Source organism: Monodon monoceros, unplaced genomic scaffold (assembly GCF_005190385.1).
Source record: "Monodon monoceros isolate NGI ecotype Baffin Bay Population unplaced genomic scaffold, NGI_Narwhal_1 Super_Scaffold_5, whole genome shotgun sequence".
NCBI classification, from domain to species: domain Eukaryota; kingdom Metazoa; phylum Chordata; class Mammalia; order Artiodactyla; family Monodontidae; genus Monodon; species Monodon monoceros.
The window spans coordinates 80,462,139-80,488,863 of NW_021703782.1; the positions used below are offsets into that span (position 1 = coordinate 80,462,139).

General features: G+C 46.3%; 1 protein-coding gene across 1 annotated transcript in view; it reads left to right on the forward strand.

The window, feature by feature from the left end:
- The window catches only part of GALNT12 (polypeptide N-acetylgalactosaminyltransferase 12), a 38,714-nt gene that overhangs the window by 6,148 nt on the left and 5,841 nt on the right, over nt 1–26,725 (forward strand). The window contains exons 2-8 of the mRNA XM_029203763.1: nt 7,939–8,108; nt 12,736–12,925; nt 15,629–15,814; nt 18,558–18,675; nt 20,056–20,232; nt 22,617–22,748; nt 24,666–24,779. Coding sequence (XP_029059596.1) covers nt 7,939–8,108; nt 12,736–12,925; nt 15,629–15,814; nt 18,558–18,675; nt 20,056–20,232; nt 22,617–22,748; nt 24,666–24,779 — 1,087 coding nt within the window. The remainder of the gene's footprint in view (nt 1–7,938; nt 8,109–12,735; nt 12,926–15,628; nt 15,815–18,557; nt 18,676–20,055; nt 20,233–22,616; nt 22,749–24,665; nt 24,780–26,725) is intronic.

Genomic DNA, 26,725 nt, shown 5'->3' on the forward strand with positions numbered 1-26,725 from the left:
TGTAACATTATTTATGTAATAATGTTACTATTATTACTAGGTTTATTATTCTGCAAAGCATGCAGAAAATACAGAGAAAAACACAGTTCAGCCCCTGCCCTTACAAAGCACATGGATTATACCAGAAAGTTAAGGAAAGGATGGCTTACTATGATTTAGCAGTGAATTTGGTTCTGAGCTCTCTTTTATCTCCTATGCAGAAGTGGAACCCTGAGTGATGCATAGCTGCCCTTGCCTAATGGAAGGATGCACAGCTTTTTATCACCCAGGAAAAGGGGAAAGTGTTTTTCCTGGATGCAAATTTAGAGATATTCAGGAAGGATATATTGAACTTCATGAAGGAGAATGCTTTTAAAGGATGTTTTATCTTCTTTTTTTTTTTTCAATTGAAGTATAGTTGATTTACAATGCTGTGTTACTTTCTAGTGTACATCAAAGTGATTTAGTTATATATATATATATATATATATATATATGTATGCTTTTCCATTTTGGTTTATTACAGGATATTGAATATAGTTCCCTGTGCTATACAGTAGGGCTTTGTTGTTTACCTATTTTATTTATAGTAGTTTATATCTGCTAATCCCAAACTCCTAATTTATCCTTCCCTCACCCGTTTTTCCCTTTGGTAACCATAAGTTTTTTATCTGTGTGTGAGTCTGTTTCTGTTTTGTAAATAAGTTCACTTGTGTCATATTTTAGATTCCACATATAAATGTTATTATATGGTATTTGTCTTTCTCTTTCTAACTCACTTCACTTGGTATGGTAATCTCTGGGTCCACCCATGTTGCTGCAAATGGCATTATCTTACGCTTTTTTATGTCGCTGTAGTATTCCACTATATATGTGTGTGTGTGTGTGTGTGTGTGTGTGTGTGTGTGTATACCACATCTTCTTTATCCATTCATCTGTTGATGGACATTTAGGTTGCTTCCATGTCTTGGCTATTGTAAAGCGATATTTTAAAGAACAAAGGAGAAAATATACTACGCCAACAACAAAAAGAGAGGGCAGAATGTTAAATATTACTCAGTGAAGACATTTGCTATGGCAAGCTAAAGAAATATGATTCAGCATTTTAAAAATCTTTCTTGTGATTATAAAAATGATGCATGTTCATTATAGAACTATTTTTTTAAATAAATTTATTTATTTTTGGCTGAGTTGGGTCTTTGTTGCTGTACGCGGGCTTTCTCTAGTTGTGGCGAGCAGGGCTACTTTTCGTTGTGGTGTATGGGCTTCCCATTGCAGTGGCTTTTCTTGTTGCAGAGCATGGTTCTAGGCGCATGGGCTTCAGTAGTTGTGGCTCGCGGGCTCTAGAGCACAGGCTCAGTAGCTGTGGCGCATGGGCTTAGTTGCTCCGCGGCATGTGGGATCTTCCCGGACCAGGGATCAAACCCGTGTCCCCTGCATTGACAGGCGGATTCTTAACCACTGCGCCACCAGGGGAGCCCTATAGAACAATTTTAGAATGCAGCAAAATATAAAGAATTAAATAAGAATCAGTGATAATCCCACTGCTCAGAGATCACCATTGTTAACATTCTTGGCATATTTCTTTCTATTGTTTACTGTTTATGTGTGAGTGCATGCACACACACTTTGTTGTTCGAAGAACTGACATGATGCTGTTTATAGATCTGTACCCTGCTTTTCTGATTAAACGTCAGAGAGTGGTCATCCTTTTTTTATTGCTAAATATTCTCTGAAAACATGGCTTTGGATGGCCATGTAGCATTTCTTCATGCAACCATGAACGTTTATCCTCCGACATTTAAATTGTTTACAGAATTTCACTATTATAAATAATGTTACAAAGAAAAATTTTTACGACAAGCCTCCTTCAAGGTATCTGATTATTCACTTGGGTGAGAAATTCTTAGATGTATTGGTATGAGATGAATGAGAAGAGGAACATTTTAAAGCTCTGAGTGTAGGGAATTCCCTGGGGGGCCAGTGGTTAGGACTCCAAGCTCTCACTGCTGAGGGCCCTGGTTGGGGAACTAAGATCCCATATGCAGCGCAGCGTGGCCAAAAATAAAAAATGTTTAATAATAATAAAAAAAGAAAGCTCTGAGTGTATATTGCTAAATTGGTATCTTGTAATCTAAGAGCACACAAATAGCCCACCTGGACATTTGAGAACAGTGCCCTTGAACTTCTGGATTTTGCACAGCAGTGAAAACACATAGAAACACTGAGGAGGGGCTGACATACAGTCCCAACTCTATTTGGTCAAACAGAGCTTGTCTTGTTCTCCTATTTACTCTCATCATGAGAAGAAATAAATTTTAATCCAAAACAGTAAGGATGTGATTTCAAACTAAAGGACAGTTCGTTTAAATTGAATAAATTTCATGTTTGAAAACCTCATTGTCCTTATTTCTACTCATTTCTCTTTGGACTGGTGCATATGTGAAACTAAATTTTAGCTTTACCTTGTTTTTAAAGATAAAAAAATCTTAATTTTAGTTTCACAAAAACACATTTTTTTTTTCATGTAGTATAATCAGTTCTTTCTGATGCTTCTAGTGGGCTGTGGTGGCTTTTCTATGCACCCTGTCTAGTGCTCAGAGAATATTAAATCCAGACATAATTATTAATATTCTTATACAGATATGTGTGTGTTTTCTTTTTGCTCTAACATATATTTGGAGGAAGGCAACTGTTTTTTGTTTTCATCAACATTTTTTTAATTAAAAAAATTTTTGTCTCTGACTTTTAATTTTATTTTGTTCTATTTTATTTTTAAAATTTAAAAAATTTTCAGATTTTTCTACAAATTTTAAAGGTTACTTTACATTTAGATTGATTACAAAATGTTAGCTATATTTCCCATATTGTACAATACATCCTTGAGCCTATCTTACGTCCAATAATTTGCACCCCCTCACCACTGGTAACCACTGGTTTGTTCTCTGTATCTGTGAGTCTGCTTCTTTTTTGTTATATTCACTAGTTTGTTGTATTTTTTTAGACTCCACATATAAGTGATGTCATATAGTATTTGTCTTTCTCTGTCTGACTTATTTTATTTCACTTAGCATAATGCCCTCCAAGTCCATCCACATTGCTGCAAATAGCAAAATTTTGTTCTTTTTTATGGCTGAGTAGTATTCCATTGTATATATCTGCCACATCTTTTTTTTGTTGTTTTTTTTTTGTTTTTTGCGGCACGCAGGCCTCTCCCTGTTGTGGCCTCTCCCATTGCAGAGCACAGGCTCTGGACGCGCAGGCTCAGCGGCCATGGCTCACGGGCCCAGCCGCTCCGCGGCATGTGGGATCTTCCCGGACCGGGGCACGAACCCGTGTCCCCTGCATCGGCAGGCAGACTCTCAACCACTGCGCCACCGGGGAAGCCCTCTGCCACATCTTCTTATCCATTCGTCTGTTGATGGACCCTTAGGTTGCTTCCATATCTTGGCAATTGTAAATAATGGTGTTGTGAATATTTGGGGTGCGTGTATCTTCAAATTAGTGTTTTTGATTTTTTTCAGACATACACCCAGGAGTGGAATTCCTGGGTCATACGGTAGTTCTATTTTTAGTTTTTCAAGGAATGTCCATACTGTTTTCCACAGTCTGCACCAACTTACATTCCCACCAACAGTGTACAAGTGTTCTTTTTTCTCCACATCCTCAGAGGGCAGCTGTTTTGGTAGAAGTGGGAATGAGTGAGAAAGGAGAGGGCCTTGGACAGGGCCACTAAGATTGAGATACGCGTAGGTCAGAATTGGCTTGGTGTTTGGGTACACCCTTTGCAACATTAAAAATTTTCTTTTCTTCTTTTTGTATTAAACTTTTAATTTTGAAAAATTCAAACCTAGAGAAAATTTGCTAGAATAGCCAAAATCCTCTATATCCTTCACCTAGACCCACTCATTATTTTGCCACATTTACTTAATTTTTCTCTTTCTATATGTATCCTATAATATTATACACATTTGAGAATAAGTTACAGAGATGATAATCTTTTATCCTTTGTTACTTCTGTGTGTATTTTCTAAAAACAAGGACATTCTCTCATGATACCATGAAGGTAGTTATCAAATTCAGGAAATTTATACAATATCAGATGTTTCCAACTGTCCCAACTTTTAGAGCAACTTTTTTCTTCCTTACCCGGTATCTAATTGAGAATCAAGTAGGACATGTAGTTGTCCTGCCTCTTTAGTCTCCTTTAGTCTGAAATGGTTCCTCAGACTCTCATTGTCTTTTAGGACAGTCACGTTTTTTAAAAGAGTACAGGCCTGTTGGTTTATAAAATGTCAATTCAGGCCTGTCTGATAGTTTCCTTGTGATTTATTTCAGCGCATGTGTGACCATAAAACTTAATGACTTAAAACAGCAATAAACGTTTATTATTTCGCATAATTTCTGTGGGTCAGGGATTTGTGAGTGCGTTATCTGAGTGGTCTGGCTTGGGAGTCTCTCATGAGATTGTAGTCAAAATGCTACCTGGGTTTTTTGTCATCTCAAGGTTTGATTGGGGCTGTTGAGGCTGGAGGATCTGCTTTTAGGATGGCCCATCATATGCTGGAAAGTCTGTCTGGGCTGTCCTGGCTGTCAGAAGCCTCAGTTCCTCTCCACATAGATCTCTTCATGGGACACTTGAGTGTCCTCACTACATAGTGGCTGGTTTTCCCCAGATTGGATGGTCCATTGGAGGGAACAAAGAGGAACATTTGGTGTCTTATGACCTGGTCTTAGAAGCCACATACTGTTACTCCCGCTGCATTCTGTTCATGTGTGGTGGTTTTAAAATATACCTACAAATTCTTTGATAGTCTTCCCTTTAAAAGAAGGAGCCTAATTCTCCTCCCCTTGAGTATGGGCTGGACTCCCCTCTGTGGAGCACAGCGCTAAGTAACCACTTCCGTGATTCAGAAAACCAGCGTGTCCAAGAATTCAGGTCCCGCTGGCTAAGGCTGGTGGGAATGCCTTATCGCTTCAGGGCACCAGCGTGGTCATGCCTCCAGCCTACAGATGAAGCAGGCATGAGAATGTAAAGGGGGCTGAGAAGAGCCAGCCCCTCTCAGAGACTCTCAGATAAGCCTATTCATGTGGCAAGGCCACCCCACTGATGGCAGAGCCTGGGCTGCTGCCTGGGTAGCCTCAGAGCCCTCTACAGAAACTGTCCTGGCGCTTAGGAAAAGGGATCTGGAGCTACTTAGAAGACCCTGAGAGGGATGAGAGGAGAAATTTCCTGTTTCTTGGTAGGAGGGAGGGCTGGTTGAGGAGAGGGGATGTAGGGATCTTTGTTTAGATTCTGATGGCCCACCTGAGCCTCCCGCAGGGTCAAAGGCACGAGCCAGAACCCTGTGACAAGATCGCACAGGGACACAAGGAGTTCAGCCAAGTACATAGACACTTGCAGGCACTCTGAGAACTGTCCAGGCTACCCCGCCTCTCAGCCTTGTCTTTAAAATAGGAACAGTGAATGCTAACATAGGAAGAGGTTTTGAGAGTGAAATAAAGTGCTACATTTCATCGATTCTAAGGCATTTTTTCTTTCTTTTTTTTTGGCCACGTGGTGCAGCTTGTGGGATCTTAGTTCCCTGACCAGGGATTGAACCTGGGCCCTTGGCAGTGAAAGTGCAGAGTCCTAACCACTGGACCACCAGGGAATTCCCTCTAAGGCAGGGGTCCCCAAACCCCGGGCCTGTTAGGAACCGGGCCGCACAGCAGGAGGTGAGCGGCAGGGGAGCGAGCGGTGCTTCATCTGCTGCTCCCCATTGCTTGCATTACCACCTGAACCATCTCCACCCCCCACCCCCCATCCGTGGAAGAATTGTCTTCCACGAAGCCGGTCCCTGGTGCCAAAAAGGTTGGGTACCGCTGCTCTAAGGCACTTTAAAAAAAATATTTAAACATTTCTGAAATTAGGATGTCTCTTAAAATCAGAGCATCCTGCAGTTATGATTGGTAGCATTTGTCTTTCTTATTGGTTCATAAAAGAATGGTGTGTCTTCCAACCATTGGAAGACACACCCATTAATTTTGATGAAAGCTTATAGACTGGAGATGTGATAGCACTAAGGAATTGCTAACTTTTAAAGTGTTACAATGATATTGTGTTCATTATGAAAAGAATCTTTATCTCTTAGATATATATATTGAAATATTTATGGATGCTGTGGTATGCTGGGTTTTGCTTAAAATTAGTCTGGGATGGGAGGAGTGGGTGAAGACAAAGATGAATCAAGACCATGTGTTAAGGACTACTGAAGTTAGGTGAAAGGTTCACAGGACTTTCTTATACTGTTCTCTCTACTTTTTGCATGTTTGAAAATTTTCATAATAAAAGGAAAAAAAAAGAAATAAGTTGTGTACACAAAAGGCTTTTCCTCTGCTTTTTGTTGGACTGGGTCCCTCATTATTCAGGCCTCATCCTAAATGTCACCTCCTGGAGGGGCCCTCCCTGATTACCTGTTCTGTGGTTGCCTCCATTCCCCCTTCCTACTCCCCTCTGTAGTTGCTCTCTCTTTCATCCCCCTCCTTTTCTTCATAGCACCCTAACTTTCTGAAATTATTGATATGTTTACTTATTTGATTATTGTCCCCCTGATTGTAAGCTCTGGGAAGCAGGGGCTTTGCCTATGTGCCTGGCACATAGTAGGTGATGAGGAAATGATCGGTGACTGACTGATACAGGTCCCACTGCTACAGTGCCTGGCAAGTGGTAGATAGTCAATAGATGTTGGTTTCACCCCTCACCCTGCTTGGTTCTCCATCTCTTTGATCTTGCACTTAGCTTATCTGTAAGACCTTCCCTTTCTGCCCCCGGAGGCTGGCCAGTCCTCAACATTTATCTTCTTCTCGAATTTCCACCCCATCCCTTGGTCTGGCCTTTAGCCAGGCCAGCCTTCAAACCCTGCTCCTTCTGGTGTTCCTTGCGGGTTTCTGTTCCTCCCCTATCTTGCTGTCAGCCATGTCCTGATTTCCAGACACTGCCTACTCCCTGGGATGACACTGGGAGTTTGTCATCCATTACTCTGAGGAGAGAATTCTGTGTCAACCTGGAACCTTCTGTGCAAAGTAACAGAAAACCCTACCAAAGAAAGAGGGAGCTAAATGGTTCTTATCACTGCCAGCCAAGCCCTAACCCCAGAGAGATGGGTGGGACTCAGCGCCCTCCTCACCACGAGACTGCCTCAGAATGGAACGGGAGGGTGGGTGGTGGCAGTGGTATGGGGGCTGGGGGGTAGTCAGTGTTCTCTACAGAGCCCTTCCTGGAATGTTCACACATCCTAGCCATGGTTCCAGTTTATGCATTCAGTGCATCACCTTTGAAAGCATAGCCCCTGCTGGGATGCAGAGTAGGAAAGATGCTGGGAGGAGGTAGGGGGAGACTCAAGTGGTGGTGAGTTCTGGAGCACGGAGAGTGACACCTGCTGAAACGGAGACGTGGGCAAGGTGCTGTAGGAGCAAGGAGGGGCGAGCACCTGCCCCACACAGGTGTCCCCAGACTTTTCCAGAGAAGGCGGGGTGAGTTGTTCTTGAAAGAGGACAGAGAGTGTGCCAAGCAGGAAAGGGAGGAAAGGGCGCAGTCTTAGCAAAGGCCTCAGTGGGATTGGAAAGGCGTGGACAGATGGGAGAGCTGTTGGGCGGGGAAAAGTGACAGTCCCCCTCCCTTCTGATTCTGCTGAGTTTGCATGTTGCACAAATCTGAAAGTTGCTTTAAAGCTTAAAAACAGCACCTGCAGTTCAAGCTTGTTAAGTATTTAAAACCTTTTTAAAGAATCTGCTGGGTCTCCTAATGGAACACGGGGGACTCGGGAACATCCCAGCAGCTATTTGCCATTCCCCAGGGGGAGGCCCCAGGACCGTGACCTACGTCCCTTTCATCACTCCATCCCCAGCACCAGCGTGGGCCTGGTACATACAGTCAACAGTGGGGTCTTGATTCCTGAAGTTGTGTTGTGTTCGCAGGTGCAAAGAGAAGAAATACAATTATGATCAATTGCCCACGACATCTGTCATCATAACATTTTATAATGAAGCCTGGTCAACTCTCCTTCGGACAGTTTACAGTGTCCTCGAGACATCCCCAGACACCCTGCTAGAAGAAGTTATCCTTGTAGATGACTACAGCGATCGAGGTGAGCCCCTAGCATGGGCTCTTGGAAGAGCCTGCCCTTCTGTGGCTGTGCCTGGGAGGCAAGAATGTGACGTGGGACATATAGAACAGGCCTGGAAGGACAGGCTTCCTGCACCCCTCTGTGCCTGGCCTCTCCCCTCAGGGAGTTCAGAGCCAGGTGGGGGGAGGCAGACGTGATGGCAGAGGGCTCTACCGCACGGTGCTACGGGACTCACCCCACCTGGGTGCTCAGGAGGGGATGGTTGACCTTAATCTTGAAGGCTGGGTTTGCAGACAGCAAAGGTGGAGGGAGGCGTTTCAAGTGGAGGGCACAGAATATGGAAAGGCTTAGAGGTGCAGTGCTGTGTGGACTGTGTAGGATCTGCAAGTAGTTCAGGAAGGATGGAGGGCCGGCTGCTGCAGTGAGTAGCAAGAGATAAACGGGGGTGGGTGGGGGGAGAGGGCTCAGGCCTTCGACCCGAGGCTGAGGAGTTGGGGCTTTGTCCTGAGGGCAGGGAGAGCCAAGGCAGAATTTCAAGCAGGAGACCAGTTTTGCCCTTTGGGGAATCCCTCTAGGCTGGAGTGTGGAGAATGGGGTACTAGGGAGCTCTGCAGGGAGGCCAGGGGGCTGTGGAGGTGGCCCAGGTGGGAGATGGAGGCTTGGAGTCGGGTGGGAGGGGAGGGCAGGGCAGGGCAGGCGGGTGGGAGGAGGGGTACCTGGGAGGTGGCATCCACAGGCCCAGAAACTGGCTGAGGTGTGAGGCGGACCCTCGGGCTTCCGGCTTGGGTCTCCTGGTGAAGGGTGATGCGGTCCCAGAGCTAGAAAAGCCATTTAGGGCAGGAGGGGCAGGTCTGGCAGGGGAAGGGGGGCATTTGGCCTTGAACATGTTGAGTTTGGGATGAGATCAAAAAGGGGCAGCCTAGACAGAAGAACTGAAGCCAGGGAGAGGCATTCCATTGAAAGGGTGGTGGTTGTCCCTACAGACCTAACCAGTGACCTGGGATCCAGCAATTCACATGCAGTCCAAGGCTGGCCCTTTATGATTCAGTGAACGTTTTCTGAATGTGTGCTAGGCGCTGGGGATTCCGTGGGAAACAAGACAAATCCCTGCTCTCATAAAACTCACATTCTAGAGAGGTGGGTGGAGATGGTCAATAAACATATAAAGAACATAACATAATATATGCATCACATAGTACAACACAATATAACATAGCATACCATAATGGAACGTGATACTACACTACAGCACGAGTAGGAAGTGCTCTGAAAGAATACTGGGAACAGGAGAGCGAGTGGGGCTTGGGCACCAGGCCTACTCTAGCGGGTGGAGGTCAGGGAGGCCTCTTTGAGGAGGTAGCCTTTAAGCCAGAAGCTAGAGAGGCAGCGCAGTGAAGGTCTGGGGAGAGGGGCCGGGCTGGAAGCAGCAGGTGCAGAAGCTGGAACAGCAGCCATTCTCCAGGTCAGACCACCAGCTGGTGGAGGGTGACCTGGGGGATGAGGTTGCAGGGTGGGCGGGGCCAGATCAGGTGGGGCCTCGGAGGCCAATCTAAGGGGTTTAGCTTAAATTGGAGCCTGTTGGGAGCCGCCTGAGGGCTATCGGGAGAGCTGGAACGTCGCTAGGTCTTGGGGACTCAACTGTGCTGCCCTGTGGAGCAAGGCTGACGTTGGGGGTGGACACGGATGGAAGGGGGAGGGGCGTAGGGGCTGCCATGGCCTTGCCTGGCTGGGGTTAGCCCTGTCCATGGAGCGGTAGTCAGCCAGCACATCTTTGGCCACTAGCTGACGTGAGGGCAGCTAAGCTGAAGTGAGGGGAAATGTCACGGCCCTGCAAGAGGGAGAGCTGTGGGCTTGGTTGCTAGAGCCCCTTTCAAACCAAATCACCACCCCTGGACCACCCATGAGGGTAGAGCCACTGCTTATTGGGCATCTGCTGCTTCAGGCTCTGAGGCTGGTCTGACTTCAGAGCCTGGTGTATAGGTCCTAATTGGTGGGTGTGCCGGGCTGTTCTCACAGAGACTCAAAAACAGTGATTTACATGAGATAAAAATTGATTTCTCGCTCACATCACAAATCTGGGGTAATAGTCTAGGGCAGGTGTGGCCCCTCCGCGCTATTAGGGCCCAGCTCCTCCTGCCCTAAGTCTCCTTCTTCTCGAGGATGGTGCACTGCCTCTGTCTGCATAGCCCAGGCTGGGTCTTCACCTCCTGTTCACTCCCGTCAGCAGGAGGGTTTCAAGGGGACTGGGAGCTACACCTGGAAGTTGCCCTCAGTCCCACTGAGTAGAACAGGGTCACCTGGCCACACCTACCTGTGAGGGAGGCTAGGAACGTCGTCTCTATGGAGGGTGTCCATGTGCTCAGCTGAAAAGCATGGGGAGAGTGAGTCTTAGGGGACAGCTGGCATTCCCCATGGCAGCAGGCAAGCCAGACTGGGGGTTGAGGCCTAGTGTAACCTACAAGGTGCTGAATTCTGTGGTCAGGGGTCTTAGGCGAGCTTTACCATAACCCGTCATGGCACCTTGGGCAAGTCACTTGTCTTCTGAGCCTTAGTTTCTAATCTGTAAATGGGTTTATCTACACTAATGCCAGAGACTTGTGGTGAGGAATAAATGAGATCATGTGTAGGACAGAACCTCACGTAGCAGCCAGCTTATAGTAGGCATGCATCTCCATTTCCTTTCCTCCCAGGGTTGTTTTAAATATGTCTGTGTAGACGCTGGTTCTGGGTCACACCGCATAGCCTAGAATCCCAGCTCCAGCACTTTGCAGCCGTATAGCCTTGAGCAAGGAGCTTAACCAGTTTCAACCTTGCCTTCCAGCCCTGTAAAATGGCATAATAGTAGTTCTTACCTTTCAGGGTCATTATTGAGGATTAAATGAGATGAAGGTGGTAGCTTGCTACGTCAGGGCCTGGCCCATTGCTGGCACTTGTTCAACGATAACTTCTGCTTTTATGAACTATTTAAAAAACAGCAGAGTGCCGAAAACGTTTCAGAAGTGTATTCATTCAGAAGCAAGTATCAGATTATTTTCTCTTTATGGGATCAAGCAGCTGCTCAGCAGACAGGAATACAGTATGAACCCTTCCAGTACAGCTCAGTGCTCCCATAAATGTAAGGCCAAGACTGTGGGGGGACAAGACTTCCCCTCCCCGTGGTGGTGATTTGTAAAGTCAGCAGGATGCCCCTCTCAGCGTGTATTGGAGGTAAGAAGTCCTGCCCTGCCCCTCCTCCCACCCTTCCTGCAGGGTCAGTCCGAGCTGATGAGGGATGTCAGCGCCTTCCAGGATTGGGGAAGACAGTTCAGGCAGACAGAAAATTGATGCAGACCAAACCCATCCTGAGTGCCGGGTGGCTGCACCACAGTTTTCCTGTGTGTTCCCTGGGCACTGCCACTAATTAGCTTTGCTTGGGAAGTCACCTCCCTTATTCCTGCCATTAGCTTATATGCAGTTATATTTAGGGTTGAAAAAAAAATCAACCAATGAATGTTTTTTGTTTCTTGTTTGAGTATCAAGAGTACTTAGGGAAACATTTCACAGACAACAAAGCAACAGAACATTATACAAAGTTTTCCCTTCACTGATGATTGAGGGGGACTTTGAGATGAAGCCCATGTTGATGTGGGGAGATTCTCTCATTTTTATTTTACCTGACTGGTTCTCACCTGCCTCCACCTACCCATCGAGAGGCATGAATTGGGACCTCTAGTCACAGAGCCTGTGTGTGGAGTTGGGAGTCCTGGGGCCAGTTCTAGCTGTGGGCACATCCTTTCAACTCTTAAGGACTCATTTCCTCTCTTACAAAATGGGATAAGCATGTCCTCCTGACAAGTTTTGGATTTGTTTAACAAGGATGGGCAGCTGTAGAAGAAAGCTCTGGAGGCAGCGTTAAGCCTGTAGACTCGAGCCAGAGTCCCCAGGGTTTACATCATGACTCCTCAGCTCACTTGTCTGGGACCTCGGCATGTCACTTAGCCTCTCTGGCATCAATGTTCTCATTCATAAAATGGGGACAGTAGTAGTACTTACCTCATAGGGTTGTTATGAGACTCATGTGAGTTCTATGAATCACTTGGACTGTAATTATCACAGTAGGCTTTCTCATGTTGGCTGCCATTGTTATTATTACTGTGTCAACTGAAACGTACTTCTGAGAAATTTTGTGTTAACGTAATTGTATTATAAATAAAAATTTATGTTAATATAATTCCATATAAATTAAAATTTTATGATGTATTGCATAATTAACATAAATGAACAAAGTTTATATTAACACAATTTTTTGGAAAAATCGTGGTTGGATGGTTCTTGTGCTTTTTATTTAAATGTTTACAAGTCAAGGTAATTTTGGGAGGTAATAGCTTTATTGAGATACATCCACATGACACATTCACTCATTTCAGGAGTACAGTTCAATGTGTGTGTGTTTTGAACGGGAGCATTTGGTGGTTCTGGAATCCTCCACCTCAGCCTCCCTGGCCTTCAGGGGCTTCCAGCCTTGGTTCCGGGTGCGGTGAGCACGTCCCTGGTGCAGAGCAAAGGAGGCTCGTGTCTACTTAGTCTTCTTTTGGGCACAGGGAGGCCCTTCAAGGACGCGGCTGGGGATGTGTGGCGGTGACCCTCGGTGTCCCGCTTGCCTCCCCAGAGCACCTGAAGGAACGCCTGGCCTCCGAGCTGGCCAGGCTGCCCAAGGTCCGCCTGATCCGCGCCAACAAGAGGGAGGGCCTGGTGCGGGCACGGCTGCTGGGGGCTTCCGCGGCCAAGGGCGACGTGCTGACCTTCCTGGACTGCCACTGCGAGTGCCACGAAGGGTGGCTGGAGCCGCTGCTGCAGAGGTGCGTGGACCGTCGGTGGGGGGCGGGGGGGAGGCGGGGGCCCTGACCAAACTGACATGAGAGGCAGGGGCGCTGGGCTCAGATGCTCCTTGGGCAAAGCCTCTGTCCCTGGTGACAGCGTGGTAACAGTCCCTACCTCCTGGGGCTGTGGAGGCCGTTAAATGACTTAATACACGGACAGTGCTTAGAACATGCCAGCATGTGGGAGGTCCTAGATGAGTGTTTGCTTTTATTACTGCTTATTTTACACGTTTATTGTAGAAAACTTAGTATGATCAACCAAGAAAAAAATATGGTCAGTCACACAGAATTGCACTCCTGGAGGGTATACATTTTGGTGTATTTCCTTCAAGCTGGGCTGACTTATTTATTACATGCAGTACCTACAATACCTACGGCCCACCCATAAAACTTTAAGGGACCCCCCCAAAAAAATTTTATGTTAATTTCTTTTAAAATCAGAATGGAAAGTGAATATCATAATAATGAATATATAATAATGAATCTAGCCTGGATTGTTTGTCTTTTTACCAATATAGTCATAAAATATTGTTTTAATATATTTTTTATAGAGTCATGAAAGTATAAATATGGCTGTGTCTTCAAGGATATTTCCCCTGCTGTCCCACAGTCTCTTACACTCACCTTCCCACCTACCCCTGGGCCTACTTTTGTTCTCTTCTCTCTTTCCCTTTCCATCCTACTGATTCTGCATCAGGAGCTGAGCTGGCAAGCCCAGAGCTCCTCCGGGTGGGAGAGGAAAGTTTGGGGGGTCTCTGTTTGGTCCCCTCCCTGTGGAGTGGGTGAAGGGCTGGAGGATCAGAGTCTGTGCATTTGGCAAACTGCTTTCCCTTGGCATCCAACGCTTGGTTGTCAGGGTCTGTTTAGAAGAGCTAGGGACCCCCTCGCCTCTGTTCCTGCATGAGACCGAGCTCTGCTCTGCCACTTCCTGCTGTCCCGGTCCTTTGCTGCCTCTTTCTCCCCCTCAGCTCTGGTGAGCTTCACCCGCAGAAAGGACTCAGGATTCCTCAGGCCAGTGATGGACTCTGAGATTACTTAGAACATAGTGACAGCTAGGTGCTCACTCTGGAACCCGGACTAGTGAGTTCATCCTTCCCCCCTTCCCCCACTGTGCGTACAGAGGGCTGCCTCTAGGCCTGTCTAAAGTCATGGTAGGGGCACTTTTCCCCTTCAGCTGGTTCATTAATGCCATCTAGAATTCCACTTCACCCCGTCCCACCCTTTGGAGAGAGCGAGGCAGCATTCCCCATAATCATGTCCTTGCTCCATACCTGGAGACAAAGGGATTCTCCCCTGGTTACCCTTTAGAAATAACTGGGGAACCTTAAAAACTCCTGGACTATTTGGATCTGAATCTCTGGGGTAGATCCTGGCCTTCTGGATGTTTCAGAAGCTCCCTGAAGACTTGAGGGTGCACCACAGTTGAGACACTGGAGTGTAAACTGTCCCTCAGGTGGTCCCAACCAGGCACAGTAACCCCTTTCCTCCAGGGGCTTTTGGAAGTGGAAGATGTTTTTGGTTGTCACATCAACTGAGTAGTGCTCCTGGCATTTTATAAGCTGCTGTTGACATCTGGGGCAGAACCATTCTTTGCTGTGTAGGGCTGGACTGCACACTGCAGGATGTTTGGCATCCCTGGTCCCTGGCTCACAAGACGCCAGGAAACACTACCCAGTAACCACTGCTACTGGGCCTGCACGTTCTCTAACCATGATTTAGAATTCTTTACTCCAGTGCAGGCTCCCCCCGTTTTTCCCTTTCTTGTAAAAATTAGACTACCCGTGGTTCCAACCAGCTGGACTGCAAGTTACAAGTTAATGATTTATAGGTCTCAAATTCTAGACAACTGCCCCCAAAATGTAACCCAGAGAAATCTAGTGTTCATACGTGGTTCAGTCTCAGTTCATGTTTCCTGGTGTGCTGTCAAATGCAAAGAAACACAGTCCGGAAGCCTGCTGGGATGGCTGGGCTTGTAAGGATGATTGTGGAGAGAACTGCTGAAGACTACGCACAAGCTGATGCTTGCAAAAGGAAATTATCACATTTTCCACTACGTGTAACATTTAATAATTAAAAAGGTTAAAAGAAAAATATAGCAGTAGTTCCAGGTTCTCTGACAGCCTCTTACAAACATTCCCGTAGGGAGTCCACATTAACCTATGAGTAGGTATATTTTTCCAGTGTAACCCATGAGGCAACAGGCTCTAAGCAGTTAAGTGACAACGCTAATGTTACACAGTAAATAAGAGGCAGGATTAAAATTTATTTTCTACCTCCAAAGCAGACCCTTTGGTCTGGTCGCATCTCTGTTCACAGGGAGATAATTATTTCTTGACTTGAAGATGTTTCATTTTAATTAAATGAAGAAATCTCTTGCAGTCTTGAAGAAACTGAAAATGTGCTTTCCATTTTAAAATTTAGCTTTAATTTTGACATCCTGACTTTCATAGAGGGATTCAAATTTAACCAGAATATCCCTGGATGGAATCAGAATATTAAAGCTGTGGGACTTTTCATATCAGGGCCAGAGTCCTAGCTCCCTGCCTCCCCCCACCGCCCAGCAGCCCCCTTTTGCTCACCTGCCAGGGCTGACTTGGCTGTAGACCCCTGGAATAAGAGAAGCAGGCCTTTCTCAGACAGGTGTTCCTCCTTCTAGTGGAAGGCTGTTCTGACTGTTTTCAGGATCCATGAAGAGGAGTTGGCAGTGGTGTGCCCTGTGATCGATGTGATCGACTGGAACACCTTCGAGTACCTGGGGAACGCTGGGGAGCCCCAGATTGGCGGTTTCGACTGGAGGCTGGTGTTCACGTGGCACATGGTTCCCGAGAGGGAGAGGATCCGCATGCGGTCTCCCATCGATGTCATCAGGTCAGGGGTTGACTTCTCTGAGCACGCATCTGGCCAACTTGTCAGTGAAGGCCCTCAGGAGGGATGGTTAGCTGTTGCCTCTCCTTTCTTTTTCCAGAGTATTTGTTTACTTTTATTAAAAATCATTGCTATATATGTGGATTTTATATTGGTGTGTATATATATATATATTTTTTTTTAATTGTGTTGAAATATGTATAATATAAAGTTTACCATTTTAACCATTTTTTAAATGCACAATTCACTAGCATCAGGCACATTCACAATATTGTAGAACCATCACCTCTACATATTTCCAGAACTTTTTCATCAACCTAAATAGAAACTCTATACCTGTTAAGCAATAATTCCCTTTCCTCCCCTCCTCCAGCCCCCGGTAACTTCTACTCTACTTTCCATCTCTATGGATTTCCCTATTTTATGTACATCATATAAGTAGAATCACACAATATTTATCCTTTTGTGTCTGGCTTCTTTTCCTTAACAAAGTATTTTCAAGGTCCTTCTAGAACTTCATTCCTTTTAATGGCCGAATACTATTCCATTGTGTATGCATCCACATTTTATTTATCCATCTGTCTGTTGATGGACACTTGGGTTATTTCCACTTTTTGGTTATTGTAAATAATGCTGCTGTGAACAGCGGTACACTATTGTCTGTTTGAGTGCCTGTTTTCAGTTCTCTGGGGTATATACCTAGGACTGGACTTGCTATGGTAATTCCATGGCTAATATTTTGAGGACACACTGTCAGGCTCCTTCTGAGCTGCAGGGGATGAGTAGACCTGGGGGTACAGGGGCCAGCTTTGGCCAGTGGGTGAGCCTGGGTCTGAGAAGAGAAGGCTCAAGCGGTGCTGGGTTGCCCTCATTCTTGAGGTGTTGAAGTCATAGTCTGGCTTCTTCCTCTCCTTCCAAGTTTAGCACCAAATGGGAGACAGATGTGGGAGTCAGGCCGGTGGAGGTTGGACTTCAGCTTTATCACTGGGGTATTGACCCAGAAGTGGTGTCGTAGATCTGCACCCATGTTTGGCAGCTGGCCTTCTGAATCCTTCCACCTGAGTCCAGACCTTAAGATGACCCAGTGCTGGCTGGAGAGGAACAACTGTGGAGACGGTGTTGAGAGACAGGGCTGGAGAGGTGAATGCGGCCAAGTCATATCCAGCCTTGAAGGCCAAGGAAAGGGGTTTGGACTTTACTGTGGGTGTTCAGAAGCCACTGAAGGGATTTGAGCTGGAAGTGACCTTATTTAGCCTGTTGCATTCTTTAAAGTCTGTGCTGGATGCCACATGATGGGGGGTGGGGGCCTGGAGGGGGTGGAGCTGCAGGCAGGGGCACCCCTGGGAGGCGTTGCAGTCCTCCAGCTTAGAGATGATGGTGCAGGAGAAGATGGAGGGACATGGTGGACTCCAGAGACTTTGTGGTGGGAAAATTGGGAGGAATTGAATGGGAATGAGGGGAGGATGACTCAAGGATGACATGTAGGCTTCTGCGGGAGCCCTGAGGGGCGGCATCCTGCCCAACCCCTCATTTAACAGGTTTGGAAACTAAGACGCCAAGTAGGAAGGATCATATCAAGCGTCACATATGCAGCCTGTGATGCTGACACAAACTGCCCCCCCACACACACACGCATGCACGCATGCACGCACGCACATGCTCAGGGACACTGTGGCCAGCTATCCTTCCCCTCCCGTAATATCCTTGGGCCTCAGTTTTCTCACTTGTGAAATAGGTATGAGCATATCCACCCTACCTATTTCCTAGCCTTTAGGATGAACACACATGAAAATGCTTTGTAGCCTAGAACCTTCTCTTCCATAGTCTTGCTGTCCTGTTCTCATTGGCCCAGAGCTTGGAGTGCAGGAAAAGCCAATACTTTGTCAAGGCCTGGAAGCACTACTGGAGGATCTTAAAATTTTGAACTGTTAGGCTCTTCATGTTGTATATTTCCCCATTTTTAAATGTATTCCTCTGCATCTCTGTGGTGTGTTGACGCTATAGCTTTCTGCGGGGGTAGGATGGAAACCTTGGGCCATTTCTGAAACCAGTGCCATCTCCTAGATGAACCTGGAAGGGAGAAAACAGGGCTGGCTGAGGCAGCAGGCCAGAGCTGGCCGTGTGGGTCCTGCAGGGGAGGCCATTCCAGCAGGAGAGGCTCAAGCCCTTGGGGAGCTTTAAGATGCCAGAGTGGCCTCTACTGGCCCATAAAGGACATCTGTGAGGGCTGCACGAGCAAGGCCACCGCACCCTTACTTCTGCCACCCTCTTAGAACCTGGTCTCTCTCTTCTCATCTCTCCTTGTTGTCTGTGCTCCTAGAAGTACAAGGCTTTCTCTCACCCTTAGGCCTTTGCTCATGCTCCTGTCTTCTCGGAGGACCATTCCATCCTTCTTCTGGGCTAACTTCCCTTTGTGCTGCAGACCGTGCCTCCTCCGAGAAACTTAGCTCTACCCGCCCCCCTCCGCATCTCATGGCTGCTTCTGCATTCCCACTGGGCCCTAGGTTGGCCCTAGTCATCCCACACCTTGCTCTGTGCTTGCCTGGTGAGATGTCTGTGAGCTTCCCCAGGGCAGGGGCTATGGGGCACGTCTGTGCCTCCAGCCCAGTTCAGCACCAGGCCCAGAACGTGAACTCAGGGTATGCTTATATGGATGAATGGACTCCAGGCTTGTGGTGAGAAGGGATTTAACTAACTGTGATGGTTTCCTGCCGCTTACCTTGAATTATGATTCACACGCTTCTAGGTCTCCAACCATGGCTGGTGGGCTGTTTTCTGTGAGTAAGAAATATTTTGAATACCTGGGGTCTTACGATACAGGAATGGAAGTTTGGGGCGGAGAAAACCTCGAATTCTCATTTAGAGTAAGTATTCCAGTCTTCTGTTTGGACTCATTCTTAACCTGTTCTCTTTCTCTCTGGGAAGGATGTATTTGCTAGGAGAGCCTGGTGGACTTTTCCTCCATATTGGCAGTTTATCCAACGATCCTCAAAGATGACAGTGGCACACATATCCTGTAATCACGCCTGTCTTCTTGTGTAAACTTTTTTAAAAAATACACTTTTAATAGATTTGGGGCTGGAAAGGGTCTTGCAAGTCTCACCTGGTTCTTTCCTCTCACTCCATAAAGAGGAGGGGCAGAGGCCGGAGGCGGGTAGCGACTGGCTGAAGGTCACTCACAGAGTGCATGGCAGAGACTGGACTAAAACACGGGTCCCTGCCTCCTGATCCCATGTTTTGGAGCCTTGATTTGCTTGACTGCTTGATAAAGTAGCCTCTTTATTTGGCACAGTGACTTTCAAACTTTGACACATAGAAGAATTGTTAGGGAAACTTGTTAAAAATGCAGATTAACAGGCATGGTCTCTGGAAAGTCAGATTTGATAGATTTACGGTAGGGACTGGGAATCTGCCTTTTGTAATGAGCCCATCTATTGATTCTGCTGTATGTGATCCACAGATGCCCCTTTGGGAAAGCCCAAGCATTTGGGTGGATTTTCTAGTTAATTGAATCTTGCATTTTAAGTATCAAAACCTTATGTTGATGTTCGTGCTTTTAAATGGAAAATTTTAAACTTTACAAATACTTTATATGGTTTCCTGCTTTAAGAGTTAATAAACAAGGCTTTGACTCTCCACTAAGGACTCACACCCCACCCCCACATTATACGCACCAGATGCTATCCTTGGTCATACATCCAGGGGACAATGGGGTATTCACAGCCGTTTGCCCCAGCATGAAAAGGCTCCAGATAACTCCACCTGCTGAGTTTTGGGGTGTGCTTTTAATGGTCTTTCTACCTCTTCCCCAGGTGTCAGGCTGCTCTGTCTGCCTCTAGAAGCTCTTCCTGTCCCCCTTCCAAACCTCTCTTCTTACTTGCTGCTTTCCTATCTTCTGTGGCTAGGAGACCAGGTAATCAGCCTGTGCTTTACATAATAAGTAAGTTCCCAGCGAGGTCCACTGTCGGTGCTCCTAGGAGTCAAGCGCATGAGCCTTAGTGCATGGACTTTGGGGTCTGGATTCTGATGGCTTAGTTGTCTTTGAGGCTGCTTTCTTGCTCTTTGACTGCATCCTGTGTCCTGAATATGCTGGGGGAGTGGCCCCCTGCCCCATGGGGGGTGAGGCCTTGGCAGTGTTCACCATGACCTCCGTGTGTCCAGCCTCCTTGCTCTGGGCATTGTGGACCTGCAGCTGACTTCCTGCTCACTCCCCACCCCACACCTCCTACCCGCTCTGTGTACAGATCTGGCAGTGCGGGGGGACCCTGGAGACACACCCGTGTTCGCACGTTGGCCACGTTTTCCCCAGGCAAGCTCCCTACTCCCGCAACAAGGCTCTGGCCAACAGTGTCCGCGCAGCTGAAGTGTGGATGGATGAATTTAAAGAGCTCTACTACCATCGCAACCCCCAGGCCCGCTTGGTGAGTTCCCCGGCCTGCCCACGCTCCATCTGGCTGCATCCGAACAACAGCAGCTAATTCTGTCCTCCTACCATAGTAGATCTAGTTCCAGAAATAGAGAGGAAATTGGGTGCTCATGACACTTGTATGGGAAAACTTTATTCCTTCACTTACAGTAACAACAGACAGTTGATTCTCACTATTCGCAGCAGTTAATGCTGCATACAGGCACTGCAGTCACTGAATTTGGAACCAACTATTGAGCCATTGCTCGTGGGGGAAGTACAGGGTTAGAGTCCTGCAAACCTCTCGCAGGTGGACATTTTTGTCGATCGATCAATACATAACTTGGTTTTATGTGTGTTTCTGTTTAAATAATTTATTTAATATACACTGTTGATTGGTTACATTGAACTCATGCCCAAGTGAAGCTCATACAATGCACCTATTTTCTCCCTCCAGCACATCGTAGCCTTCTTGCACTAGGAACACTGGACAGCACTTCAGCGCTACGCTTAGGGGCCATTTAAAACAGTGAAATCACCAATACAATGCAGAACAATCTGAAAACCGTGCCACTAAATAGACCATGAACAGGACACTTGCTTTCAGAGCAAGAGCTGAGACGTGACCTCAGCTGGGAACATGCACGTTGGGTGACTGTCATGTTTTAGAATGACTGAAAGCGTGAAGACACCACAAGTATTAATTTTGGGGTTACAAATACATTTTAGCAAAGAGCCTCACTGCCTCTGACACACCACCTCTGCACACCCCAGGACAGGGTTCCCACTTACCTGTGTTCACATAACTAAGGGGCCACGTGGAAAGACAAGAAGCTCTGTCCCAAGACCTCTTTCCTGGCCACTTGATGAAACTCTCTTCTTGTGAATCCTTATAGCAGCCCTTCAGGGTAGCTCTGAAATTTTCATTTTATAGGTGAGAACACTGAAGCTCAGAGACAGAGTGATTTAAGGAACTTGCCCAAGGCCTCGTAGCTGATGCGGGTAGAACTGGGTCCACCCCAGTGGATCTCTTTCTGCTCTGCGGAACCCTCGGGACCCTCACCCTGACCTCCCCTTTGGTCTCTCTCTGCCTCTGGGCTCCAGGGTCATTGTTTCCTCTCTCTTGCCCAGGGCTGCAGGGTAGAAACATCTGCTTTTCCCTGTCACCCAGTCTGAAACCCACAGATCCCTCTTCCTGATGGTTCCCAAAGAATAATATGTTAGAAAGAGGGGCACTGCATGCACCTTTTGTCTGAATGACCAGTGGCCATGTGTTGAAATGGATATTTGGTTGAAGATGAGGTCATAGTGACTCTCATCAAAGAATGAACTTCTGGGAAATAAGGAGAAATTGGAAATTTTATTCAAATGTTTTCCCTATCATTACCATTTTGTTAAATGTTTAACTTGTCAAATTTTAATAGTTTAACATCAGGGACAGTCCTATCTTTGCGCTCAGCATTGCTCTTGTGGTTGCACATTTGCTGTGCTAAATAGATGCTTGCTTTATTTAATTATTCAAAAGTTCTTAATCATTGGGGGCTTCCCTGGTGGTGCAGTGGTTGAGAGTCTGCCTGCTAATGCAGGGGGCACGGGTTCGAGCCCTGGTCTGGGAGGATCCCACATGCGGAGCAACTAGGCCCGTGAGCCACAATTACTGAGCCTGCGCATCTGGAGCCTGTGCTCCACAACAAGAGAGGCCGCGATAGTGAGAGGCCTGCGCACCGCGATGAAGAGTGGCCCCCGCTTGCCGCAACTAGAGAAAGCCCTCACACCGAAACAAAGACCCAACACAGCAAAAATAAATTAATTAATAAACTAAAAACAAAAAGTTCTTAATCATTGGTTTTGTCCATAAAACTAAACTTCTACAAGTATTTATTATTGCAGTATTTTGCTCTTACTATCCGAAGAATATATTTAGACTTCAATAGATTGGGCATATAAGATTTTCATTCATAATTACCTGTAGAATACTTACCTATGTTTGGAAGTGAGTGCTCAGGTATCAGTGGTGAATCAGAACATTATGGCATACGTGTGCTACTGACTTGTTGCTGGTCTGTGATCACACGCTCATGGATGACACATGGGGCCAGGGATGCTGGTGCAGCCCCAGAATTCAGCTCCCTGTCCCATCTGCAGGTGCTTTGTGTTCTTCCTTCCTGTACCTGGCCACACCTCCCTGCAGTGAGAGCACCTGGGGATGTCATTGTTTGTGCAGCAGTCTCTCCTACTAAGATGCTGCAACTATGTCTGAGGCCGTTCCTTATCCTCCGTGCACCGTGCAGGCTACACACACAATAGGTGCTCAATAAAAGCTTACTGAGTGAGTGAGAGAGGGGCTTTGATAGGAAGCGCCGTGGCCTGCAGGGGCTCACCGTTTTGTCATTTTCTCAGGAACCCTTTGGGGATGTGACAGAGAGGAGGCAGCTCCGTGCAAGGCTCCAGTGTAAGGACTTCAAGTGGTTCTTGAGTACCGTGTATCCAGAACTGCACGTGCCTGAGGACAGGCCTGGCTTCTTCGGGATGGTGAGCGAGGTGGGCCCATGCTGGGCAGGGTGCTCCTGGCCTCCAGGTCTGATTGACGAACTCTGTGAAAGAAAGACCCCTTCATGGCGACAGCTGGCCTCTCCCACACCCCTCCTCCCTTTTCATCCACTGTCCTTCCTTCTCCCCTTGAGTCTCTGGGCCTCAGGTCCAGTTTGTTAGCACAGGAAGCATCTCAGAATTGGTGAGTACAGCCTCCTATTTTACAGATGGAAACGGAGGCTTGGAAACTTGGTGTTCCCAAGTCCTATTTTTTTATATTAACTCCTATCACATGACTTCAAGTCTCAATAACTGGACCAGTTACTAATTCCCAACTCAGAGATCCACAAAAGCAGTAGTAGGGAAGGAGAGTCACTTGTGTTATTTCAAAAAACCTGAAAGAAATGTTGTTGGGATGAGGTCAACTAAAATGTCCAGCACCTTTGGCTTTTGCTTGAAACCCCACCAACTTAGGGAGGCCTCCTCTGCTGTGTTGTGTTCATCAGAAGAGCTGTGTTCCATTCTGGAAGTCTTGATAAATACAAAGCAGGGTATTGGTGTGTTCATTTTAGCATTACGAAAACGTTCAAACATACAGAAATGCAGAGAGAGTGGTGTAATGAGCCCTGTCCCTGAGATTCTACAATTACCAAGATTTTGCCTCTCTTGCTTTCCCTCTTCTCTGCTCCACCCTCCCACTGACAGTGTAATACTGAATGAGGTTTAAGATTTCTTGCAGCTCTATTTATTTATAAAATATATTTCACTAGGGAAGTGTAGTCAAACATACTATGCTCTAAAGTCATTCAAAATCATTCTCTATGTCTATCACCAACTTGATATAGTTAGCTTAATCAATCTGTTTTAATCTTTAGGGGTTTCTCCTTTTTTTTCTTCTTTTTTAGTTTTTCTTGTAGTTTCTTTGGTAGACCACATCTTTTGAACATAGGGAGCTGATTTGAGGTTGAGGTTCTTTGGTGGTCAAGAGTGGGGACAACTTGGCTTAATGACGTTTGAGTTCTTCTAGGTATAAGATGCTCTGATTATTCACATCTCCTGTTCCCAGATTCCTTCACAAGCAAAGGGACATCAAGAACATGCTGTTCTGTGTTTTATGAGCTAGTGGATTGTGGATTCTTCTTTCTATATGGCTGAGTCTTATCCTCAGGACCAGGCTAGTCAAAGGTGGACAAGGGCCAGGGCAAGAGTGGGGTTCAGAAGGAGGTTCTTTAAACTCTCCAGAAAGGGATTTGCAAGATGTTTGAGTCTTTCTCTGGAGGCTCCTGGAAGGGAGGAGGGAGCATGGAACCTCCCGTGATTTTTTGCTCTTAGAATGATTAAAGGGATTTAGATCCAAAAGTACCTTAGAGATGACATTAGATTAGGCAGTGTTGAGTGATGGAGAGAGTACTGGACTTGGAGTCTGAGGTCCTGGATTCAAGACTCAGGTATCTCCGCTTACCTGTTGTGTGACTTTGTGTGTGAATCATTGGCTCTGTACTATGCTGTTCCTGTAATCTACAATGATGGACTTCTGATCTGTGGAATGCCGGATCTCTCAGTTGGGGTGTCCTTCGCAGATGCGCGATAGCAGGAGCTCCTTGGTACATACGCAAGGTGACAATCCAGCTGTGTTTGGCCTAGTGCAGCAGTAAGGCTGCCCTAATGAGACATGAAGTGGTATGAGCTCTCAGGCCATAAAGAGTTCATCTCTCTGCTCCTCAGGTTTATCATCTTAAAATGGAGCTTATGATTCCTGCCTGTGGTATAGGATGGGAAAACACTTTTAAAGCTAGAAATGGCAGGGGCTCTTAGCAATGAGTCCAGTTCTTGAGGCAGCCACTCCTCTTACTCCATTTACCCGCCCACACAGCCTTAGGTGGAATCTGGACTAAAATGCCTTTATGTTTTGTTTAGCTCCAGAACAAAGGACTAAAAGATTACTGCTTTGACTATAACCCTCCCAATGAACACCAGATCACAGGACATCAGGTCATTCTGTACCACTGTCATGGGATGGGTCAGAACCAGGTAGGTGCTGCTTCTTTAATAGATTGACATTCTCAAGCTCTGGGACAATGGACAACGGGACGCTCGGTGCTCAAGGGATCATTGGTGTGGGCCTTTAAAGAGGGAGATGAGGGGAAATCTGTGTGTTTTTAAAGCATTAAATATGTGACTTTTTTATTATAAAGGTAATATATACTCATCACAGAACATTTGGGAAATATAAAAAGTAGAAGCAAGTAGTAAATGACAGGACCCAGAGCAACCACCATTATAATTAGGATATATTTACTTCCCGTGTCTTTTTTTTTTTTTTTTAAATTAATTTATTTATTTTTGGCTGCGCTGGGTCTTCGTTGCTGTGCGCGGGCTTTCTGTAGTTGCGGTGAGTGGGAGCTACTCTTCATTGCGGTGCGTGGGCTTCTCATTGCGGTGGCTTCTCTTGTTCGGAGCACGGGCTCTAGGTGCACGGGCTCAGTAGTTCTGGCACGCGGGCTCAGTAGTTGTGGCTCACGGGCTTAGCTGCTCCACGGCATGTGGGATCTTCCTGGACCAGGGCTCAAACCCATGTCCCCTGCATTGGCAGGTGGATTCTTAACCTCTGTAACACCAGGGAAGTCCCCCCATGTCTTTTAATGCATGAGCTTGGTATTATGTATTTTAAATAGTTGTTATAATGTCTACATGTTTTATAGTCTCTTATTTCCATTATTTAATCATACTTTACTTGTATTGTTAGACACCCTTTGAGAATATCATTCCTAACGGCCCCTTGATATTCCTTTGTGTGGCTATATTAATTACTGTTGAGGTAACTGATTCCCTTTCTCTCTGTTTTTGTGACTGTAAATAACCCTGCCACTGACATCTTTGGTCAGAAAAAAAAAAAAAGAGGGAAAAAACACCAACAGATCTGCATTTCAGATGACTTACTCAATTAATTCTTTTTTTCTTTACATCTTTATTGGAGTATAATTTCTTTACAATGGTGTGTTAGTTTCTGCTTTACAACAAAGTGAATCAGCTATACATATACATATATCCCCATATCTCCTCCCCCTTGCGTCTCCCTCCCACCCTCCCTATCCCACCCCTCTAGGTGGTCACAAAGCACCGAGCTGATCTCCCTGTGTTATATGGTTGCTTCCCACTAGCTATCTGTTTTACAGTTGGTAGTGTATATGTCCTTGCCACTCTCTCACTTCGTCCCAGCTTACCCTTCCCCCTCCCCATGTCCTCAAGTCCATTCTCTACGTCTGTGTCTTTATTCCTGTCCTGCCCCTAGGTTCTTCAGAACCATTTTTTTTTCATATATATGTGTTAGCATACAGTATTTGTTTCTTGTATTTTCTCCATTCTGTTTCCACAATTTTGGATCATCTTTACTATCATTGCCCTGAATTATTTTTCAGGTAGGAAAACTTTCTTCTTGAAAGTTTTTTCAGGAAAGTAGACTGCCTGTTGCCTCTTCATTTGTTACGTCCGGTAGGTTTTTACCTTGCTCCTTCATCTGCTGTGTGTTTCTCTGTCTTCTCATTTTGCTTAACTTACTGTGTTTGGGGTCTCCTTTTCACAGGCTGCAGGTCCGTAGTTCCCGTTGTTTTTGGTGTCTGCCCCCAGTGGCTAAGGTTGGTTCAGTGGCTTGTGTAGGCTTCCTGGTGGAGGGGACTGGTGCCTGTGTTCTGGAGGATGAGTCTGGATCTTGTCTTTCTGGTGGGCGGGACCACATCCGGTGGTGTGTTTTGGGGTGTCTGTGACCTTATTATGATTTTAGGCAGCCTCTCTGCTAGTGGGTGGGGCTGTGTTCCTGTCTTGCTAGTTGTTTGGCATGGGGTGTCCAACACTGTAGCTTGCTGGTCGTTGAGTGGAGTTGGGTCTTAGCACTGAGATGGAGATCTCTGGGAGAGCTTTCGCCATTTGATATTACGTGGAGCTGGGAGGTCTCTTGTGGACCAGTGTCCTGAACTCGG